Source organism: Phoca vitulina, unplaced genomic scaffold (assembly GCF_004348235.1).
Source record: "Phoca vitulina isolate PV1807 unplaced genomic scaffold, GSC_HSeal_1.0 scaffold2, whole genome shotgun sequence".
Lineage (NCBI taxonomy): Eukaryota > Metazoa > Chordata > Mammalia > Carnivora > Phocidae > Phoca > Phoca vitulina.
In genome coordinates this window covers 89,788,002-89,804,830 of record NW_022589705.1, presented here as the reverse complement: position 1 = coordinate 89,804,830, position 16,829 = coordinate 89,788,002, and the positions used below count along the sequence as shown (strand labels likewise).

At 42.0% G+C, this 16,829-nt stretch overlaps 1 protein-coding gene and 1 pseudogene across 5 annotated transcripts in view; one reads left to right on the top strand and one right to left on the bottom strand.

Moving 5' to 3' along the window:
• Positions 1-16,829, top strand: part of DDI2 (DNA damage inducible 1 homolog 2) — a 42,528-nt gene that overhangs the window by 14,081 nt on the left and 11,618 nt on the right. For 3 of the 5 annotated variants that reach the window (XM_032393095.1, XM_032393089.1, XM_032393084.1), the window contains 4 exons: positions 2,895-3,022; positions 6,468-6,596; positions 12,052-12,155; positions 13,684-13,873. In XM_032393095.1, the coding sequence (XP_032248986.1) occupies positions 2,895-3,022; positions 6,468-6,596; positions 12,052-12,155; positions 13,684-13,873 (551 nt within the window). Of the gene's footprint in view, positions 1-2,894; positions 3,023-6,467; positions 6,597-12,051; positions 12,156-13,683; positions 13,874-16,360; positions 16,424-16,829 lie in introns of those variants that run through there. The other 2 variants (XM_032393112.1, XM_032393104.1) reach the window with 2 other exon arrangements.
• On the bottom strand, positions 184-2,888 carry LOC116624879 (annotated as a pseudogene).

Genomic DNA, 16,829 nt, shown 5'->3' with positions numbered 1-16,829 from the left:
GTAGCCTAATACCACGTCACAAAACCTCTGTCATTCACCTCACTTCATCTTATTAAGTAGGCATTTTATCATCTAACATCATCATGAGAAGGGTGAGTACAGTACAATAAGATGTTTTGAGAGAGACCACATTCACATAATGTTTATTACAGAATATTATAATTATTTTATTGTTGCTTCTATCTTACTATGCTTCACTGATAAATGGTTTATCATAGGTATGTATACACAGAAAAAAACATAGTATATATAGGATTTGGTACTCTTTGTGGTTTCGGGCATCCCCTGGGGGTCATGGAATGTATCCCTTGCAGAGAAGGGGGGACTGCTGTATAACTAAGAAGAACTATGTTCTTCGTTGTCATAATCTTTTGTTACTCGAATGAAGCCCAACTTGGTCATTATATTATACGGTCAGCTTGGAAGTCAAATAACGGTTATTTTATTTCTTGTTTTTCTAACTACATTTGAAATCAGGGAAATTTAAATTGTATGTCAGAATTAGTTGTCAGCCCCAAGCCGTTCGTGTTCTTGTTGATGAAGTGCCCCCATTAATTGCATCAGTATATTAGTATATGAATATCTTTGAAAAAGCATCTCACTAGTTAAATCTACCCAGAGAAACAGGAAGAAATTCGTGTTCTCTGAACTAGACCCCATTGCAGCTCTAAGGGAACCTGACATAATTCTCAAGAATAGACGTGTTCAACCCAGGAAGTAGGAGGGAGAGTGGAGAGGCATCGTGGCCAAACCCTGACCTGCCCTGCGGGCAGAGTGGCAGTGAGATGAGGCACATTCGTGTGGCCCATGGGGGGCCAGGGGAGATTAAGGAAATGGGGTAATGTGTACACTCTTTTAAAAAAAGAAGACCTTGTGCCTCTCAAGAGACTCTCTACATATAGGGCCCAGAATAGCCAAAGTGACTGGTATTATCTCAGAATCTGATTTTGCTGAAATTTATCTTGGTTGCAGTCAATGCAAGGTCAGGAGTGTACAACTAATTTTAGTTCATTTCTAAATTTACGAATGTGGCATAAGAGAAAAGCTGTGTAATTCTGTCAGATGCCTCCTAAAATTTTATTTGGTACGCTGCACCAGTGATTACTCAGGGTATATGTACACTGGGGTATAATAGCTTGCATATTTCCCTGACTGAATTAAACAAGTGTGCCTTTGATTTCCTGAAAAGTTTCATACATTATGAGAGAATGGCTGATAAAATCATGAGTTCAGTTGAGGTAGAGTATTATTATGAAAAGGACAGGCACTACAAGTTAGAGCAGGGTCAGCCAGAGAGGAACTATTTTAGGGTTTGCAGGCCCCGCTGTCTCTGTCGTGAGGCTGGCTTAAGCCAGTGCGGGTACCAGAGCGGCCATACGTAATGCGACAGCCCAGAAGCGAGCATGCAGCTGCGCTCCCGTAAAGTTTGTCTGCACAAACGGGTGGCGGTCTGTGGTTGTAGTTTATCCCCAGTCTGGGGCCCTGTTCCGTTCGTGTCTCAGTCTTCAGGTACCTTGTGCAGCCCCTGCCTTATTCCCACTAACGTTGGTAGTGTTCGTAACTGCGCGGTGGCGGTGTCGTAGCCAGTGAGGTTTATCCGAGGCACAGGTTTTCAAAAGGAGGTTGGGAATGAAGGCATGAGATGTTGGAGTAAGCTAGAACCCTCTTCTATATCCTTTTCTCATGTGGGAATTAGAGTATGTTTGATGTTTGAAGGAACGGTTTGACGGACCACATGAGCTGTGATGCGTGTGTGTGGTTTTCTAAGTGATAGCGGTAACTAGAGAGACGCATGCATTTGCTGAGCATCTGCGCTTCTGGCATCACCGTGTTCTAGATGCTCCGCCTCGTAGCCGCACTACAACAGGGGTCGTTACCTCCCTCACAGGTAGAAAACCCAGTCTCGGGAGTTAAGCAGAGACACAGCACAGACCGTTAACACCCATGTATTATATTTGCCAACTATTTCTAAGGCACTGGGCGTAGGAAATGTACCCAGATACCCAGTAAATCCCCCGTTAAAATTGACGCATTCGTGAAATTCTCACATTCTACAGAATTAAAAGGTTGTGACCCTTACTCTCCAGAGGTTTATCTTCCTGTATCTGAGCTCATAAAGGGAGCAGAACTGTTTGGCGTGAGAAAGCCATGTGTATGCCTTTCGATTTTCTGCCGGCTGCATCTCTACCTCACCTGTTGCCCGAGAGAGCACCGGTTTCCATTTCCATGACTCAGCTGCTATAACAGGGGCAAAAGAGGTGTACAGCTCTGTTGGGGTTTTTTTTCCCCAGTCTGTGAAAGGGAAAACATGGAGGCTCCAAGGCCTTGGGGGCTCGGGCAGGAGGCTGCCCTGCAGGCAAAGGAAGAGCCGATGGAGGGGCCTTATTTGGCCTTCTTGGGGTGTGGGGGGTTGGTGTGGCCGTGCTTCTTCCCAAGGCAGTTGATAGCGCAGGAGTGCGGGCAAGCAAAGCAGTGGTGGCAGATGATCTTGTCGCAGTTTTATTTCTGGGCCAGTTGGCTGAGGGAAGGCTCCATGGTGCCACCCCACAGGCAAAGCACCAAGTGCAGGGTGAGCTCTTCCTGGATATTGTAGTCTGAGAGAGTGCAGCCATCCTTCAGCGGTTTGCCCACGAAAATCAGACACTGCTGGTCAGGTGGGACGCTCTCCTTATCTTGGATTTTGGCTTTGACATTCTCACTGGTGTCACTGGGCTCAACCTCCAGGTTGATGGTCTTGCCTGTCAGGGTCTTCACGAAGATCGGCATCTCTGCGTCTGCCGCTCAGCCGCCTTGTTGAAGAGAAAGCCAAGTCTGTTTTTAATATTGTGACTTTGAAACAGATTTCTCTTCCTGGAAATAATGATTTTACTGTACTTGGTTTTGGTTTGTTACAGGCAACAGAACATTGAGGAAAACATGACAATAGCTATGGAAGAGGCTCCTGAAAGTTTTGGTCAAGTGGTGATGCTTTATATTAACTGCAAAGTGAATGGACATCCTGTGAAAGCCTTTGTTGACTCAGGTGACGTCTCCAGCTCAGTCTCTCCATCTCTCCGACATTCTGACCTGACACAGGGAGAAGGGGAGCCTGGTGCCTGTTAAAGCTGGCAGGAGTCTTCTGGACTGCTAACAAGCCTGGGGGTTACTTCACTTGCCAATCTTGTTGTTTGTTTGTTTGTTTGTAACAGGTTTATTTCTTAATCGTTTCTTAACTGGTTTTGTATTTTGCAGTATGTCCTTTATCTTCCTACCTTCCTTTATTTGGCATCCTGAATTTTTAGGATACCTCTGTAAGAAATTTGGGAATAAATGGGTTTAGGAGAAGGAGCTGTAAGAAGCAACTATATAGAGTGTAGATCAAATATCTCAGCATGGTCTGTGTGGCATCACTTTGCCAGGAGCTATGAGGAGTCGAAGCATGTATTGAATCAGGGCTCTTGCCCTTAAAGAACTTAGCAGCCAGGTCAGGAGACAGGGAGTTTCCCTCTTGAGGATTTAAATAATCCCTGTGCCAGCCGGCACCTTTCCTCGCAGTAGTAACTCTGCTTTTTAGGAAGACCACACACAACACCGTGTCTTAATTCTGTGTAGCTCACCCAGACTCTAAGATAGGATGAGTCCTAGAATAGTAAAAGGCCCTGTTCAAGGAACATTTTCCTCCATTTGTTCATCCACAATTATTTGAGCACATGCTAGGTTTCACCTGCCGTTAGGTGTTTGTATCTTGAGATGCATACATTCCTGGGAGAAGCACATTTGCTGATTATTCGGTTTAAAAAATGTCCGTTGAGGGGCATCTGGGTTGCTCAGTCGTTAAGCGTCTGCCTTTGGCTCAGGTCATGATCCCAGGGTCCTGGGATTGAGCCCCGCAACGGGCTCCCTGCTCAGCAGGAAGCCTGCTTCTCCCTCTCCCACTCTCCCTGCTTGTGTTCCCTCTCTGGCTGTGTCTCTCTCTCTCAAATAAATAAAATCTAAAAAAAAAAAAAAAAGTCCGTTGAATGCTGTAGGCAGGGCACTTGTGCTGAGTATTTGGGAGTAAAACTCACTAACTGGAGCTTCATGGGGCTCCTCTGAGTGAGAGACAAATATATACATAAGAGACCCTAATAGTAACACTCAACATTTACTGAGCCCTTACTTTGTGCCAAGCACCAGGTGCTTAATATAAATCATCTTAATTTCACTTAATCCTCTGGTTATCCCTATGAGCCGTGTTCAACTATTAACCCTATTTTGTAGATGAGAAAACTGAGAGAGGTGATGTCATTCTTCAGGTAGACAGAGTTCACGAGTAGTGGACTTTGGATTCAGCCCCAGATCTGTTTGATGCCACAACTCAGTGACCACAAAAATCAGATGCATGTTGGATAGCCATCGAGACCACATTCTCCCTCTGACTGGGGTGCTCAGGCATGGCTTCCCCACAGAACGGTTATCTGAACTGCCCTGCCTCCACGGGCAGGGGAAGGGGCTTCTAGCCGAGGCTTGAGAAAAGGCAGGAGAATTGCGAAAGGAGCCCTTTCTTGTCTTGGGCTCGCTTACGTTACAACAATAAGTAGCTTTTGTGGAGTAGAGTGGGGAGAGAGGAAGAGAAGAGATTGCCTTCTCCAATTTTCTTTTCATTCATTTTTGCTGGGCCTTCTTGAATCTAACCTTCCTCAAATGCCAAGAGCTTTCAGTGCCCATAAAGCGTAAGGTGCCTAATGAGTAAAACGAACAGGAAGTGTTGGAATTGAATGAGAGGGGAGATCACTGGGCAAGGCCGATCAGCTGGGGAGGAGGCGGGGTTTGAGCTGGGCCTTACTGCCTAAGTGGAGTTCAGAGAAGGTGAAGGCGGGGGAGGGGGCACTCTGCAGGAGGGTCAGCAGGAGTAAGAGGCAGAGGGAGCAACTTGGTCCCGTCCAAGTGGAGGGTTTAGAACAGTCAGAGTATGGGGCTGATAGATGCATCTCTTCGGGCTGCTATAAAAGAATACCATTGACTGGGGGGTTTATGAACACCGGTTTATTTCTCATAGTTCTGGAGGCTGGGAATCCAGGACGAAGGTGCGGGCAAGTGCGGTGTCTGCTGAGGACCCACTTCCTCCATCCCAGACATTCATCTTCTCAGTGTCCTCACATGGCAGAAAGGGTGAGGGAGCTGTCTGGGGGCTCTTGTGTAAGGATGCTCGTCCCATTCCCAAGGATTTCACCTCCGTGACCTACTCACCTCCTGAAGGCCCCACCTCCTAATGCAATCACATTAGGAATGTGATGGTTTCAACAAAGGAGGTTTGGAGGGACACAGACATCCGGTCTGGAGCAGCGGGAAGCAGTCTGGCCAGGATGAGGTAGACTCTGAAACTGTGGCAGGTGGTTTGAAGCTAATCTTACAAAGAGGAGGAGCCATCGAGGATTTTTGAGCAGATGAGTAAGTGATCTAAAGATCATATTTGAGGAAGACTGACAACAGTGACAGATCTGGAAAATTCTGTATCCCTCAGGGTCAGAACTGTTCCCTTGCTTTAAATTATACCTCCACAGAGTGGTTTGGAAACCAGAGAAATTGTCCACCAGCGAGGGGAATAGGGTGTGAGCTGGGCTGATTGCTATAGTTAGAAGAAGGAAGGTCAGAAATAGAAATTGCATAAAACTTACTCACAGGGTTGGAGCAGAGTTTGAGAGTGGGGAGAAGGCTAAAAGACAAGGAGTCACAAGTACGAAGTTTGTGTTGCAAGAAAGTAACTTCATTGGTAAGGAGAGAAATCCAAAGTGAATTACTTGGGAGAGAAAGGGTTTAATAGCTGTTGGCTTGGAGATGGAAATGTCGAGCACACGGACGTGTAGACTAGAGTCTTGGGAGAGATTAGGACCATAGGGGAAAACAGATGTGTCTGTCTCCTGCACGGGCCTGCTTCGGCTGCGTGGGTGAATACACGCAAGAAAAGACCCTAACTGCCCTCTTTGCCAGAGTGTGATTGTTGGCGCAGAGAGGGGGAGTTCAGCTTGTATTTATCTGAGAGACTGCAGATTTTACCTAGTAAATTATAGTGTCCCAAAGTTTGAAATAAAAATAATCTGATAAGATGTTTAGAGGTACTTGGTGAAGATGGATCTGACTGTAAAGTAGTGCTTAACTTAGCGTTTCCATCTGTAGATATGGTTTGACTTTCTGAAAGTCCTCTCCAGGTAGTTTTGCTTTCTGTCGGTAAAGTTTGAAAATGTCTTCCAATTATTACATTTAAACAAAATATTCTTTCACTCCCTGTTAGGTTTCTACACTGCGTTTCAGATTCCAGTGTGTAACTGAAAGTTGAATTAAGTGTGGCAGGAACAACTAAGGGCTAGATTAAGCTAGGTATGAATAATTTTACACAGACAAAAGCCTGGGGGTGAACTTGCTCTCTGCCCTGTTCTCAGGCTGCATTTTTAATCTTAGCACAAACGTGGACTTTGTTTTTATTACCTGATGTTTCCCTCCGCTTCTAGGTGCCCAGATGACTATTATGAGCCAAGCTTGTGCAGAAAGGTGTAATATAATGAGGCTGGTGGACCGTCGGTGGGCAGGGATCGCCAAAGGAGTGGGCACCCAGAAGATTATTGGAAGGGTACATCTAGGTGAGCAAAGGCACCGCGGGAGTCTTTTCAGAGTGGTAGATTCTTAAAAATTTATTTTGCATAGGTGTATCTGATCCAGCAAGCCTAATCGCCAGGAATTTTAAATCCTCTGTTCTGTCTGAATTATACATGTACATGTTTTAGCTGGTTATGAAAAATCAGTCGCTGTGTACTTCTCTGTTCCTGCCCCTTAGAGATCCCTTTCAACTATTTTAGCTCATTTCTTTTGGTGCTTACCTCCATATTTCAAAATAACACGCGTATTGTGCTATTACTGATACGTAAATACTGTTGAGAGCTGAGCCATCTAATTGAAAATGATTGCTTTTCCTTTTGTGTCTGGTATTGTTTTTCTCGTAATAATTGTTTTGTTTTGGTCATTTGGGATTCTATGTGTTACTCAGTCCCCAGACACTTACCTAGTTGTGTAAATCTTCTTTATGCATTTCATCCTGTTGAAGAGTATTCTAGAGACTGGATGGGTGTTTCAGAGCTGCCGAACAGCTGCTGTTTAGAATCTCCCTTGCCTGGGTCTCAAATGCTCCTTTCCCCTGGGTGGTAGATGGGATTATGTGCATCCCGTCTCACTCTTTGTAATTTGGCTCCTCAGCCGTAGAGTACACCTTCCAGTAGCTTCCTGAGAAAAAGCGTAAGGGAGGAAACTGAGTCCTTAAGAATCAGAACTTGTCTTTTTCCCCTATATTCTACCAGTGTGGCTAATCTGTTTTCCACAGTTTTTGTCAGTGTTGCTGTAGGGAAGCTGGCTGCTGTCCCGATTCTTGACCCTTTATGTGAAAGATTTCTTTTCCATTTCTGAAGCTTGTAGAATCTTCTTTGACCTCAGTGTTTTGGAATTGCACAGTGATATACTCAGGTATAGATCTGTCTTCATCCACTGCACTGGGTACTTTTCACTCCCCCCACCCCCCTACCCTGCCATGTCTGTTGTTTAGGTGGGATAATCTCCTATCCTGGACTTGTCTTCTAGTTTTCTTTCTTTCCTGTTTCTCTCTTTCATGTGTCCTGGGTGTGTTATTTGTTTGGCAGATTTCCTCAACTTTGCCTCCCAACCTTTCTATTATGTTTTGCATTTATTTGATGTTTGTGTTAGATGGTTTTCCCAGATGTCTGGTGACCCTTGGCATCTGCTCGTATTGAAGACCGGGACACCAGAAGGCTATTTGGAAGATTACTTGGGTGGGCAGCCATGGCAGTTGTGGGTGATCTGGAAGTTGGAAGGGAGAAAAGGGCTAGATGCTCAGTAAACTTGAACTTCATCCCCCTGGGTTTCAGTTACGTGCTTGTTGTATCTCTGTCTTCCTCCGTGCCCACCTCTGTTTTACCCTTTTGAGAAAATAAACCTCTGGTGTACTGTGGGGGTGAAGGGAAGAAGTCACGTGACTGAGCAGGGCCAGAGGGAACCCCAAGATCTAACTGTGCCTCCTACAGAGACCTTCACCCAGTCTTCCTGCTTTGGACCCACCTCTACCCCTGTTTGCACAGGTCCTTGTTCGTCAGCCTCTGGGGAGTTCTGACATGTGAACTGGCTTGCTTCCTGGTTTTCCTTACTGTCCTCTGCTTTCTGTTCCAAAATTGTGTTTCAGTTGCTTCTTCCATTATTTTTGTCCTTAGTGATTTGTACCTTAAACAAACTTTTATTATGAATTTTTTAGGACTAAATGGAGATAAATACATGTGTTCAGTCCCTCATCTCTAACCAAAATTGTTCTTTTTCTTAATACTTTAAATCCTTTTGAGTGAGACTTAACCACCAAGTCCCACTTAATCTCCTTCTGGCCTTTTTTTCCATGCGTTTTATTCTTGTAAAAAAGTGGTCATATAATGTATAGAATTTTATACTCTGTTTTATGAAAAAATAATATTCATAATATTTCTCTAGTGTTACTAGGTATTTCATAAGCAGCATTCAGATGCATAGCATTCTCTTGTATGGGTTTAATGGTCAACTTTTAGGATAAAATTTCCCCCCAATATTTTATTGTAATATGGCAGTGGATTTTTGTGTAGTTTTGTGCACATTTTAATTTTTTTTAGTCAGAATTCCTGGAAGTGAAGCTACTGAATCAAAGGTTATGAATACTTAAAAGCTCTTGATGTATTTCTAACTTGTACCAAAGCAGCTTTCCCAGCACTGAATCAGTATTCATCTTGAGGTCTTTATGCAATCAAGGGTTATTAGTTTTTACTCCCTTAATGTACAGATTAAAAAAGGGTTTGTTTGTTTTTTTACTGTAAGTTTCTTTTATTGCCAGTGATAGTTTCTACCCATTTTTCTCTTTCTTTTGTAATATATTTGTCTATTAGAGTCTCTGTGTTTTCTTTTGTCGATTTGTATAGACTAAGAATAGTTTAAATATCTTCCTCACATATACTTCCCTACATACGTGGGCCTGAACTATCACACAATGGTTGCTTCAGAGTCTGAATTCTCAGAATTTCTGTGGTTTTAAGTAGGAAGATGATAGGAGGAAGTAAAGTAAGTACCAGTCTCTTGTGTCCTTCCTTGTGGCCGGGCAAGCTGTAGCATTTGCAGCTTTGGCTATGATAGGCAGGAAGAAAACCTTACGATTATAAGGGAAATCTAAGTAAAGGGGAGCTATGTCACGGATAAGAAGCCTCAGGATGTCGAAGGTGGTAATTCTCCCACATTCTTCATCAACAGAATCATTGTAAAACCCTGAAGATCCTAGTAGGTTTCTTTTTTTTGTGAGACCTGATGTGCTAACTTAAAATTTTACATGGGCCATTTATTGTAGGAATAGGCAAGATACTCTGGAATAACTTCCCCTTCTAGATGTCAAGACCAAAGAACTAGAACAGAAACAGACCCATGCTTATGTGGACCTTGATAAATGAGAGAGGAAATCTTACAGAGCAGAGGGAAGTTTTCAGGAAACGGTGCTAGGACAGCTGGGTGTCCATGAGGAAAAAATGAATTGGAGATTGGACCCTGTCTTACATCACACACAAATGTCAGTTCAGGGTTGATGAAAGACCTTGATGTGAAAGGCAAAGTCAGAGCTTTTAGAAGAAAATATAGGAGAATATCTTGCACGGGGAAGGGGTTCCTTAAAAAGTTAAGAAGGAAATTATTTGACAAATTTGGCCGCATTAAGAACTTTTTATCAAAAGACATAAAGAAAGTGAACAAATGCACAGTACGAAAGAATTTTTGTAACACATGTGACTAATAAAGGATTCAGATTCAGAATATGTACATTCTGTGTGTGTTGTCTGTCTTCCAACTCAGGAGAAAAGACAGTATGGGGCACCCGGGTGGCTCAGTTAAGGGTCCAACTCTTGATCTCAGCTCAGGTCTTATTTCAGGGTCGTGAGTTCAAGCCCTGCTTTGGGCTCCACACTAGGCATGGAGCCTGCTTTAAAAAAAAAAAAAATTATAAAAAAATTACAGAAACGACTGAACAAGCACTATTTTTTTTTTTTTTAAATTAGAGAATGAGCAGGAGCAGAGGGGAGGGGCAGAGGGAGAAGCAGACTCCCTACTGAGCAGGGAGCCTGACGTGAGGCTCGATCCCAGGATCCTGGGATCATGACCTGAGTTGAAGTCAGATGTTTAATCGACTGAGCTGCCCAGATGCCCCCAGGCACTATTGAACAGGAAACCCAAATGGTTAAATATATGAAAATTTGTTCATTATTAATCAGGGAAATACAAAATTACTTGCCAGATTAGCAAGATTTTAAATCTGATAAAACCAAGTGTTGGTGAGAATGTGGAGCAGTAGAAATTTTATACACTGCTAGAAACATTTTAGAAAATTCAGCATCACCCAGCAAAGTTGAGCCTAATATTCCCTAGAACTCTGATTCCATTTACTATGATATATATATATCATATATATGTATATATATATATATATATATATACACACACACCGTTAGAGAAACTGAATACACACCAGGAGACAAGTACCAGAATATTCAGGGTAGCATTGCTTATGACAGCAGAAAACTGAAAATGACCCAGAAAGTCCCGGAGCAATAGAATCAATAAATCAGTTGTGGTATATTAGACATTACAGTACTCTAAGGGGTGATTTAAAGTGAAAGAAACAGAGTCCCATGTACAGGGATAGATCTCAAAATACTTTTTGGGTAAAGAAGCAAGTGGTAGTTCAAAAACACAAAGTTAAACAGTAATGCCACTTAGAAATCATACAGAACTGGTAAGGATTATTTAAAAAGCTGGGAATGATGAACACAAAAACCAGGATAGTAGGGAAGGTTGGAGAAGTCACTAAGTTATGATCAGTAGAATGTATAGGGGATTTCTGTGCTTTGTGTTTTCTAACCTGGGAAATAAATGCATCGGTGTTTGTTCTATTAGGCTTTATTTATACTGTACACATTTCATATACTCTTCTGTTTGTAAGATAAACTTAAGAACAGGGCGCGTGGGTGGCTCAGTCAGTTGAGAGTCTGCCTTCGGCTCGGGTCGTGATCCCAGGGTGCTGGGATCGAGTCCCGAGTTGGGCTCCCTGCTCAGAGAGGAGCCTGCTTCTCCCTCTGCACCCTCCCCCACCGCAGTGCATTCATGCTCTCTCTCAAAAATAAATAAAATCTTTAAAAAAAAAAGATATACTTAATAACAAAGTAATTTTTATTTTTTTTATTTGTTAAAGATTTTTTTTTTTATTTGACAGAGAGAGACAGCGAGAGAGGGAACACAAGCAGGGGGAGTGGGAGAGGGAGAAGCAGGCTCCCCGCTGAGCAGGGACCCCAGTGTGGGACTTGGTCCCAGGACCCTGGGATCACAACCTGAGCCGAAGGCAGACGCTCAACAACTGAGCCACCCAGGTGCCCCAACAAAGTAATTTATTATATATATATATATATAATATATATATATGTATAAAGTAAGAGGACTAATTAAGGAAAGAGGCAAAGCAGGAGGCTCCAGGCAAACACAGGCATTGGTTTATCTCGGCTTTCACAAATAGAAACTTGATTGTAACAGGCAATAATAAACAGTTTACTTTTTGGAGGCTAACTTAATGTACAGATTTTATTTCCCTTTTAGAAAGCCTTTTGTAAGCGTGTAGGAAGCAAGTGGTTAATATTGGAGGAACTTAGGGCCAGCTTTCCTTACCAGCTGAACATGTGTCCCGATGGTACCATGCGTCTAGCCGGGTATTCTGGGTAGTGTCGTGCCAGTCTATCCGCTTTACAAGCTGGTGCCTTCATTGGCTTTCAAACCGATCGTTGGGCTTACTGGATTTTCATACTTAACTCACCTGTTTCTTGCTTTGCCCTGGCTTTGACTGATTACAGGAAGCAAGGCACAGAATGATAGATATATTTCCAAAGCTTGTGTGAGGCTTTTGAAGCAAAAATCAGTAATCTCAAAAAATAAATAAATAAAAAGTACAGATTAAAATAAAAATCCATAATCTCTTCTCTTAATGTGCTTTAGCTCAGGTTCAGATTGAAGGAGATTTCCTGGCGTGTTCTTTCTCTATACTTGAGGAACAGCCCATGGACATGCTTCTGGGACTGGACATGCTGAAGCGGCATCAGGTAGTTAAGAGCTTCACTTTCCTTTTGCATTGGCATTTTGTGTGTTACACGGTTATTAGCGCATCGTCTCCCTCGGTTGTGTGTACTGGAAAACTGAGAAGCCGTGGCTTCTCCAACCTGGAAAGGTCCTGAATTGAGGATGTCATCATGCATGGTTTGAAATTATGTATCCGTAGAAATAGAATTTCTTCTTGTGAAATCTCTCTGAATCTTTTAAATCTTGCCATCTGTTTGAGATTATAATGGGCAACTTTGTTCTCTTGTGTTATTTTTAGTTTTTGATGGGAACTCAGGTAATTTTTGACGGCTTGCGGGATCTCAACAACACATGATGGTAATTTTTTTTGTGAGAGGTGGGGGAGGGGCAAAGGGAGAAGGGGAGAGAGAATCTTAAGCAGACTCCATACCCAGCAAAGAGCCCGACTCAGGGCTCAATCTCACAGCTCTGAGATCATGACCTGAGCCGAAGTCAAGAGTCAGACACTTAACTGACTGAACCACCCAGGTGCCATCATGATGGTGATTTTACTGCAAGTATACGTTTAGTAAATCCTTACTAGCTAGGCAGACGATGCTCAGTAAGAAGAGCTGCAGGATTAAGGAAGGTGTACATGAGATGTTGGGAGTGGAAATGTTTATTTAGTACAGGGAGGATGATTTGTAAATATATTCGCTTGCAGTGATATTTATATTTCCACTCTGAAGCCTAATAATTTGTTTAAAGATAAACTCTTGTGATTGAAGAAGCAGTTAATGTCCACTGGGTAATAAGATTTTTCACAGCAATATTTCATATCTAGTCAATATTTTTATGTCACTAGTAGTCTTTAAAAAGATTTTTATTACTAAATTCCTATAAAATATACTGCATTAATATTCTACTGAAGGTGCAGAATTTTAAGTAGAAGGGATGAGTGAATGCATGTTTTAATAAAACCCAATTTTTTAACTTGTCACCATCTTTCTCCGTTTGTTAGTCATGGTATAGACCAGTACTCTCCAACTTGATAGATATAAAACATGCATGTGTGTATTGTCCTATGTCATATACACAGAAAAATATACAAAAAAGGAGGGCAGCATAAGTATGAAATAAAGAATACTTTTGGAGAGATGGCCTTGCCCATATACCACTTTTGAGATCATTGGTATAGAGTTTAAATATAAGTTGTACTTTATGCAATAAGCAAAATGTAAATAGTAATGTAAATGTGAATGTATAAATAGTATGTCTCAGTTTTATAAGAAAAAGTCACTTACATGTTTCTAAAAAGTGGGGCTGCTGATTATGCCTGGCATGTTTCCAAATTTTTACAATGAACATGTATTACATTTAAGTTCAGAAATGAGTAGAGCTTGGGTTAGATGAATAAGTGTAAACCGCATCCTATGAAGAGGATTCTGCTATAAACTTTAAATACTTAAAAATATTTAAATACGAAATAAAACTTAAATATTTAAATTCATGATAATTTTTCTGCATGGCGTTTTATCCACTGTCATCTGTCTTTGGTTTCTTCCTTCTAAGTGTTCCATTGACCTCAAGAAAAATGTACTCGTGATCGGCACCACAGGCTCTCAGACCACCTTCCTTCCTGAGGGAGAGTTACCAGAGTGTGCCCGATTGGCATACGGGGCTGGGCGAGAGGATGTGCGGCCGGAGGAGATCGCAGACCAAGAATTAGCAGAAGCTCTTCAGAAATCCGTAGAGGATGCAGGTATTTGCAGTGGCCAAGCTCTCGAATAACTTTTCTTGTTATTGGTTGGTGAGCGGGGGAGGTTGGATCTTCAGAGGGGTTGGGGACCTTTTCAGTTTCTAATCCATGTCATTGTCCTGTCATGGATGTGTTCCTTGTCCTCTCACCACCTCTCCCTATCTCTGAATCCAATAAAGAAAACCTCGGTGTTTCGACAGATCCATTGCTGTGTTACCAGGTACATCAGGGAGTTATTTGCTTAAGCACATTTTGGTAGGCTTCCTTAAAAATCTTGTTTCTTTTTTCCTACCAAAAATTACTACAGGGGCACTTGGCTGGCTCAGTCGGTTGAGGGTCCAACTCTTGATCTCAGCTCAGGTCTTGATCTCAGGGTCATGAGTTCAAGCCCCACACTGGGCTCCATGCTAGGTGTGGAGCCTACTTTAAAAAAGAAAAAAAAAATTAAGCAGACATTTCCTTTTGAGTTCTACAGTTTCCCTGAAAATTTATTTTCCTTTTCTTGGGCCCATTTCCTTTGAAGGAAGGCATTGTTGTTGTGACTAAGCAGTCCCAACCTTTTTAATAGGTACTGAAAGTGCTGCCACCATAGACAGAGGAACCGACGATAAGATGCATAATTGAACACTAATCAAACCACAGTGTTTATGCTATTAATGAGATTGCATAGTGTATCCTTGGGCCAAATTAGAACAGTAGATCAGCTGTTGACATGGGGATACCTAATCATTTTTTCGTTAAGTCTCAGTTGTCATGGCTTGTTTAAATCTAAAGACCAAGCCAAGTTTTCTGGGCTAAGTGGAAGGACACATTTTTGCTGAAATCCTACCTTCATGGCATAATTTTTCCCCATCTGTTATAAAACAGTGACTCTGGGATACATTTTCTAGAAGCTGAAGAGAATTAACTTTTAAGGTGGGGTTATTTTAAAGTCTTGAGCTGTAATTATTCATCAGTGACTAATATCACACACTGTGTTTTCTGGTATAGCAAAATGTATTAGAGCTACAAGTCCAGGGAATAGCTTTCTCCTAAAGACAAGAAAGATAGGATCTTTAAAAAATAAGCAGCCAGATTTTGCCAGTGTTTTTACTTAGAGAACACCCAGAGGTCTAGCCCTGAGCCTCTTTAAAATGGGTGTGGGTAGCAGACAGAGTTTTCCAAGCTGGCCTTGTTCCTAATCACCACACCTTTTGGTACCTTTGAGTTTTACGTATAAAGTACAGCTTTGGTTGTGACATAACTGTTTTGCAGGAAGGGGAGAATTCTGAACCACCAGACAGAGACTAAATTAATAGTTTTAATCTTCCCTGCAAGGCAAGCTTGACTGAGTTTGACATACCCACTTAGAAGGTTTTACCTGTTTTTAGTAACTTGTCAGCTTAGTCATAATACTGGGTATTAATAAAATGAAGATGTATTACCATCTTGTGAAATCTCCATTTTTCCCCCACAATTTGGTGTTTTTATTTGAGAAGCACTAGCTGATGATAGCAATGCTTTCTAACCTACTAACAGTTACCCTCTTTGGGTAATTACCTTCTTGTAATAAAAAGTTCAGGAAATTAAAATAGAAACCACAGGTGTTTTCAGCATAGTGAAGGGAATGTACCAATTGAAAGAATTAAAAGGAGGTGTGTACCTGGCTGGCTCAGTCGGTAGACCGTGAGACTCCTGATCTTGGGGTCATGTGTTTGAGTCCCATGTTGGGCTTAGAGATTACTTTAAGGACATTAAAAGTAAAATTAAAAAATAAAAATATTTTTTAAAAGGATTAAAAGGAAATGGGTTTTTTCCTACGTGCCTTTTTGTTACTGATGATACGTGGCTTGTGCTAATTTTTATGTTTAAGTAGTGAAATAATTCTACATCAGGTCCTGTTTGTTTAGAACACCAACTTCCCAGTATCATCAAAATCAAAACTCTGGACATAGTAGATGAAAGTATTTTTGCTAAAAACTGTTTCTTTGGTGGATACCTTATACCAGAGTGTCTTTATCTTTTCTATCAATGGAAAAATAAATCCGAATAGGAGCTGTATCTAATACATCTTCTAAAAACTGGCTAAAAGATAAGCCAGGGTAATCCAGTTTGGTTTGTTTTTCTTCTAAAAATAAATCTCAACTGAGTAGGAAATTTGGAAAGTGACTGTTACAAGCGTTCACTCACCTTTAAGATTTCCATACCGTGTGATTCCATCTACGGGTCTGCTGTTCTCCACCCGTCCCACATGTCTGCCCGTGAATTCTGTGTGTGTGGGTGTGTGAAGTTCATTTCTTTCCAAGTTCTTTTGAAAAATCTGTTGAAGTTGACACATTGCTTTATGTATTGTGAGAGAATTAAACCAACTAGACTACAGAAACATTCCCCAAGCTTGACTCTACCAGTTCCTGATTATAAAGGTGGCAGAGGAATGGAGACAAAACCCTGCATGCTGTGTGGTTTGCATTGTTAACCCAAGTTTGCTTGTCTGTTTCCTAATTCAAACAGAGCGTCAGAAGCCATGATGCATGTAGTGTGTGTGTACTGCAGCTGGAGTGGGCCCCAGACCAGGTATTTATAGACACCACGTTAAGCCTTCCATCCAGTTCTCGTCTGTGGTCTGAAAGTCTCTGTATCTGCAGCAGTTTTGGAATTTAGCTTCTGCCGTCCATTTCACCTTGTTAATCTGGTTACAGCTAGCCTGTGTATGCATCTGTGTGTTGGCATACGTACGTAACTGAGCACAGTTTCCTATGCAGAGTTTTCTCAACCATTGGAACAGTCCAAGGAGGGGAGGGAAATCCCAGGAAAAACGGCCCATCTGGCCATGGCGAATATATCAAATCAAGAATGTCAGCACCACAGTGCATTGTTGTTGGGGTAACTACACCATCAGGGGTTTCTTGAGTCTGTTTCTTCTGAAAACCTGAAAGTTCTTTTTTCCTAGCACTGCACACAACCACATAGAGTTAAAGAC